Source organism: Micromesistius poutassou, assembly GCF_964030765.1.
Source record: "Micromesistius poutassou genome assembly, chromosome: 8".
In the NCBI taxonomy this organism is placed as follows: Eukaryota; Metazoa; Chordata; class Actinopteri; order Gadiformes; family Gadidae; genus Micromesistius; species Micromesistius poutassou.
The window spans coordinates 18,820,594-18,829,384 of record NC_140278.1 but is presented as its reverse complement, the minus strand read 5'-3'; the positions used below and the strand labels follow the sequence as shown (position 1 = coordinate 18,829,384).

At 43.9% G+C, this 8,791-nt stretch overlaps 2 protein-coding genes across 3 annotated transcripts in view; both read left to right on the top strand.

The window, feature by feature from the left end:
- Nucleotides 1-465, top strand: part of g6fl (g6f-like) — a 10,154-nt gene extending 9,689 nt beyond the window's left edge. For both annotated transcript variants that reach the window (XM_084472019.1, XM_084472018.1), the window contains exon 11: nt 1-465. This exon is cut by the window's left edge and continues 57 nt beyond it. The gene's annotated coding sequence lies outside the window, so the exon portion shown is untranslated.
- A 284-nt stretch (nt 466-749) lies between these two features.
- On the top strand, nt 750-8,739 carry abhd16a (abhydrolase domain containing 16A, phospholipase). The gene is made up of 20 exons (XM_084472080.1): nt 750-853; nt 1,250-1,306; nt 1,397-1,463; nt 1,858-1,944; nt 2,219-2,304; nt 2,420-2,493; nt 2,645-2,752; nt 3,306-3,420; nt 3,539-3,640; nt 3,769-3,832; nt 3,949-3,998; nt 4,244-4,367; nt 4,536-4,640; nt 4,929-4,992; nt 5,612-5,668; nt 6,376-6,438; nt 6,592-6,668; nt 7,174-7,272; nt 7,588-7,634; nt 8,176-8,739. Exons 1-20 carry the CDS (start codon nt 752-754, stop codon nt 8,257-8,259), a joined length of 1,632 nt encoding a protein of 543 aa, XP_084328206.1. The 5' UTR covers nt 750-751; the 3' UTR covers nt 8,260-8,739.
- The last annotated feature ends 52 nt before the right edge of the window (nt 8,740-8,791 follow it).

The window sequence follows — 8,791 nt, the reverse complement described above, 5'->3', positions numbered from 1 at the left end:
CAAATTCTTTCGGTCCTCAACTGCAACAGAAGGCGTACTTGAACCGAAGTAACAATTAAATGTGATGTCAATTTGTCAGGGAAATGCCACTGAATTGTTTGTGTAATTTGTAGGCCTACATTGAAAAAAATATGATGGAAGACGTGTGACCTATAGGCCTATTTATATATACACATATATACACATATATACACGTATATATTAATGACACAAAATTTAACACAAAACAACTGAGTCTGTATTGCTGTGAAATGTAGTGTTTTTGTACGGTAATATATATCAATAAGTAATGTGCATAAAACAAAATTTCAATAAGGACTCTTACTGTAGCCCTAACAATAGAGTAGCCTAGTGCTCAAAATTGGCAGTTAAGGGAGAGATGTAACACTGTCTTTAGGATGATAGATTATTAAGAAGTCCGTTTTGAGAAGTCTTATTCTACCTTTTTTGTATGTTGTTGTACAACACAACAAAGACCGGTTAAATTTCAAGACACAATAAAATATATGTTCTAAAAAAACTTGAGTGTAAATTCCGTAAATTGTACTAATTGCTTATGAATGTAATATTCTAACATTACAAATCTGACCACAATAGCTTTTTTTTTTAATATTATTAATTTGTGTGTTGTGTTGTGCAAAGTTAAGTACTCTTAAATAATTATTCAACAAAAAAAAAATGTTTTTTTTGCGTTTCGTTTCGTTTTCGTTTTCCGGCTGCTGCGGGCTTCCGTAGTAGTCTTAGAGGAATAATGGCCGGTTGGATGTGGCTTCGTATTTTCTTTGGGCCTAACTTACAGCGAATTCACAGTTCTCCTGGCCAGTCGCGACCTGAAAGCAGCGCCAGGAGGAGGGTATGGACCATTTCAGTGTTTTTCATCCGTAGGACATGACGAGCGGCGAGGATATGTATGGTTTAAACGGCTAGCTTGTTGTGCGGCCCCCGAAGTGTCGGCTGTGTTTTTGAAATGATAGTTAGTAGTAGTAGTTCGTCACCTACCGAACCAGAGCTCGGTCCATTCAAACGGAGACACGACATTATATGCACATGCACACCAAGGTTATCTCCGACTTGTAACTACAGCAGTGCATCGGTTCGTATTACTCGGGAATTGGGAAAGCTAAAACGAAAGTAATCCAAGATTAGAGTTTTCGTTTTGAATGAACGATGATATGAGTGATTCGACATCACTGAGGCTATGAATGAGAGCAATATAGTTTTGTCAATGAGTCTGCCTTCTGTTTCTCAGGGATGGAACTACCAACCCCTTCGTCTTGAAAAACACACTGACAGTGTCATCGGCTGGGTCAGTACGAGTGCCGTAACACATGCATTTAACGAGGCAATAATGAATCAAGTCAAATGAATAATCACATTTGTGTTCTTGTTCCTTCAGGCGTCAGTGTTGTGGTCGCTGTCTTACTACAGTTCTCCTCTCCTGCTCTGCTATCTCTACAGGAAAGGTGGGTTTGATTTGGTGCCCTGTATTGGCAGATAAACATCTGCACATTGGCAGAATAAAAGTCAATACAGGTAGTACATTTATCGTTAAGGTAAACCTTTGGACCAATATTGGCCTGCACATGCTTCCACAATAAATGTATTGTTTAATGTTAAATTTTTGTCAAAGGGTTAGGCCATTGTTATAGTTTATGTTATAGTTTATAGTTATAGTTTATGTTATAGTTTATTTAGCAACTGCAGTACAATTGGGTATATTATGAATAAGCACCTTAATGATTTCCATTAAATTCCTGACTGGATTTGGTCCTGTGTGTGATATATAACATGCTTGTTGCAAAGTGCTGTGTGCGAGAATGGGAGTATATGTTTATATGGGCCCTTCTCTGTCCACAGGTTATATCTGCAGCAGTAAGTTTGTGCCCGTCAGTCAGTATGTGGGAACGGTTCTGATCTGTCTTCTTGGCGTGGTCTGTCTTAGAGGTGAGGCTACAACCTTTTCATAAACCATCAAGGCCTGCATGTCTTCTCCTCCTCCTCTACCACCAACGCTGTTGCATATAAATATGATTGCCATAACCTTGAGATGGTTGCATAAGGTGTGCTGCAGTTCTCCATAAGCATATAAAGTAGGCAATGCGACACGCTGGATGGGGGCCTCTGCCTCTGGTGTTGTGGAGTACAGTACACAGTCCTCCATCATTCCCTCCACTCACTATCTCATTCTCCTTTCTTTCTCCTACTTGATGTTGTGTAGGCTGGGGAAGATGGAAGAACTCAGAGTATGTTCAGTTCATTTCTATTCTGGAGGAAACCAGGAAGAACAATACGCCTAGTAACAAGGTGAGGCCAGGACCTTTTTGTTTTTCGCTGATTCCCAAAAAATTAAACTGACTGATGGATCAGGTCAGAAAGGATAGTTTTTGTCCATGTTTCATGCTTCTCTTCTCTGTTGTAGAAAAAACTGAGATGCTTCGATTTTGACTTCTCCTTCTGGCCTGTGGACTTCAGCTGGACAGAATTCAGTAATCCGTAAGTTGGATGTTTTGTTTTTTTCAGACGGCATTATACAGGTAAACGCGGGTCCTGTTGTCTGCGCCTGTGTTACTGATAACCGTGTGTGTGTGTGTGTGTGTGTGTGTGTGTCTGCGTGCGCGCGCGCGTGTGTGTGTGTGTGGCACAGGAAGTTGTCCAAGGCAGGTGTGTCTCTTCTTAAGCCAGAGAGCAGGCTGAGAGGTGCGGCAGACGGTGTCCTCCAACAGGTCCGCACGCTGCCATGCCACGTGATCAGGTACACCTGCACTGCATCGCACTACACCGCAGTCTCTCCCTGGAGAATCAAAGTCCCATTAAAGCCTTGTGGTTTGGCGAGCGGCAGGACAATGGGGAATTGAATGATGCGGTGTGCGGCCTCCGTGGACCTCTTATTCTACACTAATCCTCATATTGGCCTGGGCAATAAATTATCGTATCGTGATAGACTTTTGATCAATATCAATATAAAACATGTTCAATATATATCGATAAGTTGAGACTGGACCACTGAATCTAGCAGCTGGGTTTGTTACACAAACACGGTTCCATACTTCCATACTTTTTCCATACTCAATGAAGAACAGTGGAAGGTCATAATAAGTGTTCAACAGAAGTGTTTAAATCCAGCATGGTAAGCATGGTCCTAGTATTTTTAGGTCATTCAAATGATCAACAGTTATCGATATCGATCAATATGATCAAGTTATATCGTGATACGTCTTTCAGCCATATCGCCCAGGCCTACCCTCATACACTCTGTTCCCTGAACGTCACCGTGATCTCTCTATATCGCGCCCCCCCTGCTGCAGTTTCCTCATCGCCCACTCGTTTGGGAGGAGGATGCTCTACCCGGGCTCCGTGGGCCTGCTGCAGAAAGCTATGAGGCCCATGCTTCAGCAAGGCCAGGCCAAGCTCATCGAGGAGGTGACCACCACCACCACCACCACCACGTTTGTTAATCACCACACAAGTGACGAGGACTGTAGACCTACAGCCCCAGCTCCTTGCCGCTGACACCTCTTCTGACTGTTGTGTTCTCCAGTTCAACGGCCAGAGGAACAAGCTGGTGGCCTGCGACGGCAATGAGATCGACACCATGTTCGTGGACCGCAGGGGAGACGGAAGGCCGGGCGGAAGCACTCTGGTAAATGTGTCCCCGGTTTCTGTTGTGATGCGGGAGTTGAGCCTATAGATTTAAACGGATTCAGTCATGATAACCTTTTTCTTTTCTTTTTTTCTTTTTCGTTATTTAACCTTTGAATCGTTATTTAGGTCATCTGTTGTGAGGGGAATGCAGGCTTCTATGAGGTTGGCTGTATGAACACTCCATTGGAAGGTGGGTTATCGTCAACTTTGCATATGTCTGTAATGTAAAAATCTTTAAAACCTTTAGTATGTTATGCATTAGTAATCTTGTGTTGTATGTGTGTGCGTGTGTGTGGGCTGCTGCAGGAGGCTATTCTGTACTGGGATGGAACCACCCCGGCTTCGGAGGCAGCACGGTAAGCCGACTATTTCAGTGCAGCTCCTCCCAAACGTAACTTTTGCCCTGTCCCGTTCGTGGTTTCCAGTGATCAGACGCGACACCGACTTGAGGGTATTAAAGTTTCATGCACACGATTCGGATCACTCCGATTCTGCATAGCCGAGCCGAGCCCCCGCGCCTCTGGTTCTACACGTGTTTTAATTATGTACATGCGTGTTCGGCAACATGAATGTTCTTTGCTTTACCCCCCCGTTCCCCAAGGGAGTCCCCTTCCCCCAGAATGAGGCCAATGCAATGGATGTGGTGATCCAGTTCGCAATGCAAAAACTGGGCTTCCAGCTCAACGACATCATTATTTATGCTTGGTCCATTGGAGGATTCACAGGTATGTGAAGAGTGAATAACACACATCTGATATAATGTTTTTATCTATGCCATTATGATGACCATGTCTCTCGTCAATCCTAAATTCTGACACCTCTTTTTTTTTTTCTTCATTTCCTTTTCGCATTCTCTTCTCCAACTTCCTCCGCCCATGTTTGTCCTATCACAGCCACTTGGGCTGTGATGTCATATCCGGAGCTCCAGGCGGTGGTGTTGGACGCGTCCTTTGATGACCTCCTACCGCTGGCCCTGAAAGTCATGCCGGCCAGTTGGAGTAAGTCCAATCCTGATGGGTTTGAGTTCCATAGCTTCACTAAGAACACGACTGCCAATTCCTGTAATGTAAATTGAGTTAGCGAAAATGTAATGTCCTCCTATAGAAACTTGGCTTTTGTGACACCGTGGTTTGACAGTAGAAGTGCAACTGAGCTGGATAATGAAGTGTTTGTGACATACAAGCTAAAAAATAATAAATGGAGTAGAATGAATGAATCACACAGGGCCTAAAAGTGCTCTTATCAAGATATCTTTCATATTCTATGGTTTTCTTTTTTTATTTCAGCACCGCTGGTACATCACACAGTCAGGCAGTACATGAATCTGAACAACGCAAAGCAGCTCTGCCAGTGAGTAGAACACAAAGACTACACAACAGCACTCAACCAGAGCAGCTAAAGACACCCTGCAGCTCCTTATCTGCCCTCCTTATCTTTATTTGTAGAGCCCATTACGTGGTAAAAATGTTGAAAGACGCCTGGTTTCTGGAAGGACTTTCCAGGAATAATTTAGCACAATAATTTAAACCTGTGGCAGAGATTGATTCATAATGAACCTGTGCACATCTATTAAAAATGTAAACAAAAGCAGAGAAGGCTAAAATAATTATCAGTAAAATGTAACGATTAGCAGTAAAATGTAACTCGTATTTTTTCTATTCGAAAATGTATGAACCAGTCGATATTGCATGAAGGCAGAATGGGTTTTCTAACACAAAGTCCTTATCTTGGAAGCTCCAAATGAAACTAATGTTGAAATTTATGCTCAGAGATTGCTGAAGAACAGAAATATTAGGAATGAACTTAGTAGAATTAATATAAATAATCAAAACACTGTTAATAAGCCCATCCCTCGTACAGGACGTTTGAGTCTGAATATGCATGAGGATCCACTCCGTCTGCAGGAAGCATTAGGACTGAGAGCTTCTCCTAGATGTGGACAGTGAGTGACTAGTTGCTTCTCCCCCAGATACCCGGGACCAGTGTTGCTCATCCGGAGAACTAAAGATGAGATCATCACTACCACGTAAGTGCTCTCTCTTTCGACCTCTATCACGACATATGAAAACACGAAGCTACAGCAAGCATGTTGCCTACACACATGGTGATGTTCAGAACAGCATGTCCTAGCTCCTAACCCAGGCTTTCAACACAAAAGGTGTTACCTAAACTTAAAGCGTAACATACAATACGTTTAATAAAATAATTGTAATACAGGGTGCGATTCTTTTTGGGGGGATCATCCCATCTCTTTTTTTTTTTTTTTGGAAAATTAAATCTTTTTAGTTAATTCTTTTTAGTTTGCATTAAAAATGAATGTTCAACTGTTCGAAATGTAGGCTAATGGGGCCTACCATTAACTTTAAAGAAGAATTATGATTGCCTATTTTTTCATGATTCCAAAAAAACCAAAACACATCCCCACCTCTGGTTTTTTGACAAATTGCACCCTGTATAAATATATATATACATACATATATCTATAAATACAATGTGCCTGAGCACACCTCTCTGAAGTGTTCTGAGGCCACGGAATTGAACTGTACTTGAGTACGGACGGCGCGCTCACACCAGCCAAACGATCTAGACTTTAGGGGGCAAACACACTCGGGCACGGTACAGACGGCCTGGTGTGAGTGAGAGGTTTTATGTAAAACCGCTTCATAATGATGTACTGCACCAATGGGGTTCTTTGGTCTTTTGATTATTCGTTTTTTTTGATCCGCTCCGCAGGGGACCAGAGGACATCATGTCCAACCGGGGAAATGACCTGCTGCTCAAACTCCTGCAGTTTAGGTAACGGAATGAATTGACTTTTTTTTTTTCACTTCACGGCTCACTTCTTCGTTCTTACCATTGGCTTACTTTTTCGTGATATATATATATATTTTTTTTTTCGTGTATATGTACGATGCCCACTGTAAGAGGTGATGTCATTCTGCCTCCCAGGTACCCCAAGGTGATGGCAGACGAAGGGGTCCGGGTGGTCCGACAGTGGCTGGGGGCCTCCAACCCCATAGCAGAAGGTAGGCATGTGGTGGTTTCATTAGTGGTCAGTGTGGCATAGAAAAACACAACCTCATTTGTTGAGGTGTACAGGAGGGGGGAAAGCGGAGGAGGAGGAGGGGGGGAATTAACGGTTATCCCTTTTAATGAGCTAGATTAGCTCGGGACTCCACACCACTACCCTACCTGAAGGTGTGCAGTAGGGTTCAGAAGGAAGAGATTAGATCAACTGTTCACTCACCAGCCCTGACCTTTTATTTGTGCTACCTCTTCAATCCCCCCCGAGCAGTATGTTAAACTCGGAGAGCTGACTCCTGGGCACACACACACACACACACACACGCTCTGAATATCCACATGCCCTTTTTCAGCATTTGAATGTAATCCAATGATAAAATCCCAAATAAAATATTTAAATGTCAGTGCAAATTGTCATCCGCTCTCTACTGTGTGTTTGTCTATTTCTGGCCCCTTCAATGTCAGTGCAAAATTGTCATCTGCCCTCCACTGTGTGTGTGTGCGCAGCATCCGTGTACAGTCACTACGAGGTGGACGACGACTGGTGTGTCTCCGTGCTGCAGTCCTATCGGACGCACAACGGCACCGCCTTCCCCTGGAGCGTTGGTAATATGCAATTCCACTCCTCTGACCGTCGCCTTTCATTTCATTCAGTGTTTCACTACCTCGCGGTCAACGGAGATTCGGTGACGCGCATTTTGGGCCGAAGCGGCCGTCCACCACGGCATCGTTGTTATTATGGGCAGATATTGATTCGGTTGAATGGATATGTTTGGAAGTCGATGCACCAAAACGGGGAACTCAAAACGGGGTCACGGATTTAGAAAGGTTGGGAACCCGCTGCCTCAGAGGCTGATGTGATCCGTTTACCTCGTCCGCTTGTAATTGGTTTCCTATCTGATGGTGGCTCTTCTGTTCCAGGGGAGGATATGACATTGGAGTGCAGGCGGCAGCTCGCTCTCTTCCTGGTAAGCAGCCACACTGCTCTCACGCCCCCCCCCTACCCTTTCTGATGCGACTGCCAGCTAATCTTATTGGCCTTCACCCATATGAACAACTTTCCCTCTCTTAAATAAGCTACCTCTTCCTCGTTTGAGCTTGGCTCACCTTCCCCCCCCCCCCCCCAAATACCCTCATACTCTCAGAAAAAAAAAAAAAATACATCCCACATTACAGCTGAGGAATACTTTCCCTGGTTGCCATAGTAACACATTCCCCGGCTGCCCACTGTAATGTATTCCACCGAGCAGTGTGTTATTGAAGTCGTTAAACATCAAACAAAAGTCAACGGCATCAGTTGCGGATGCCCTAGAACGCCCCTTTCCTGTTTAATGACCACTTCCTTGTTTAATTGATCCTTCCTCAACCTTGACCCGTCTGGCAACTTATTAGCTAGCAAATGAAAGGTGCTGTAAGCACACATTGTCCACTGTTTTACACCCTCTCCTTCTCTCTCCCACACATTGTCCACTGTTTTCCCTTACACCCTCTCCTTCTCTCTCCCACAAGGCCCGCAAGTACATGAGGAACTTTGAGACGAACCATTGCACCCCGCTGCCCATCTCCGAGTTCCAGGCTCCCTGGACCCTGTAGAGGGCCCCCCCCCCCCCCCCCCGGGGCCACACCGAGGGATGCAGTACTGTTATTTCCATCTAGGAGTGGCTCCGATTCACATACGTCAAAGTTTGGGGTTTATTTTGTGGCATGTGGAAAACATCTGGCACTATTCTGCAAAGTCATATAACATGATTAAAAAAAATGAATGCTCTAATTGTAGTCATGCATTTTCGCGAATGCACACTCCAGCTCCCCTGTGGGTTTTTTTCTTCTTCCCCGCCTTTTGTCTGCATCCAAGAATGGAGCCGGCAGCGCACAGCATCATCAATAACAGTTATTGTTAATGTGGTGTCGGAGAAATCGCTACGTTTGTTTTTACCACTGCAGCCAGTCTTTGTAATTATAATTGTTTTCCTCCTAGTTTCTATGGACTTGGCGTCGTACAAAGCTGTATCATAAAAACGTTTCTCTTGAAATTGTATTAAATATGCTCAATAAAATGAATGGAAAATGCAATTTTCCTTTTGCAGCAGTCATTTGATTCTGCTGCATAACCGAGACAATAAAT

What these genes read in the sequence shown, in the direction of transcription:
- abhd16a (XM_084472080.1), top strand. Translation starts at nt 752, where the DNA reads ATGGCCGGTTGGATGTGGCTTCGTATTTTCTTTGGGCCTAACTTACAG. An exon ending in TATGAACACTCCATTGGAAG is followed by an intron (nt 3,833 to 3,948) that starts GTGGGTTATCGT and finishes GGGCTGCTGCAG; the next exon opens with GAGGCTATTCTGTACTGGGA. An exon ending in AGTCATGCCGGCCAGTTGGA is followed by an intron (nt 4,641 to 4,928) that starts GTAAGTCCAATC and finishes TTTTTATTTCAG; the next exon opens with CACCGCTGGTACATCACACA.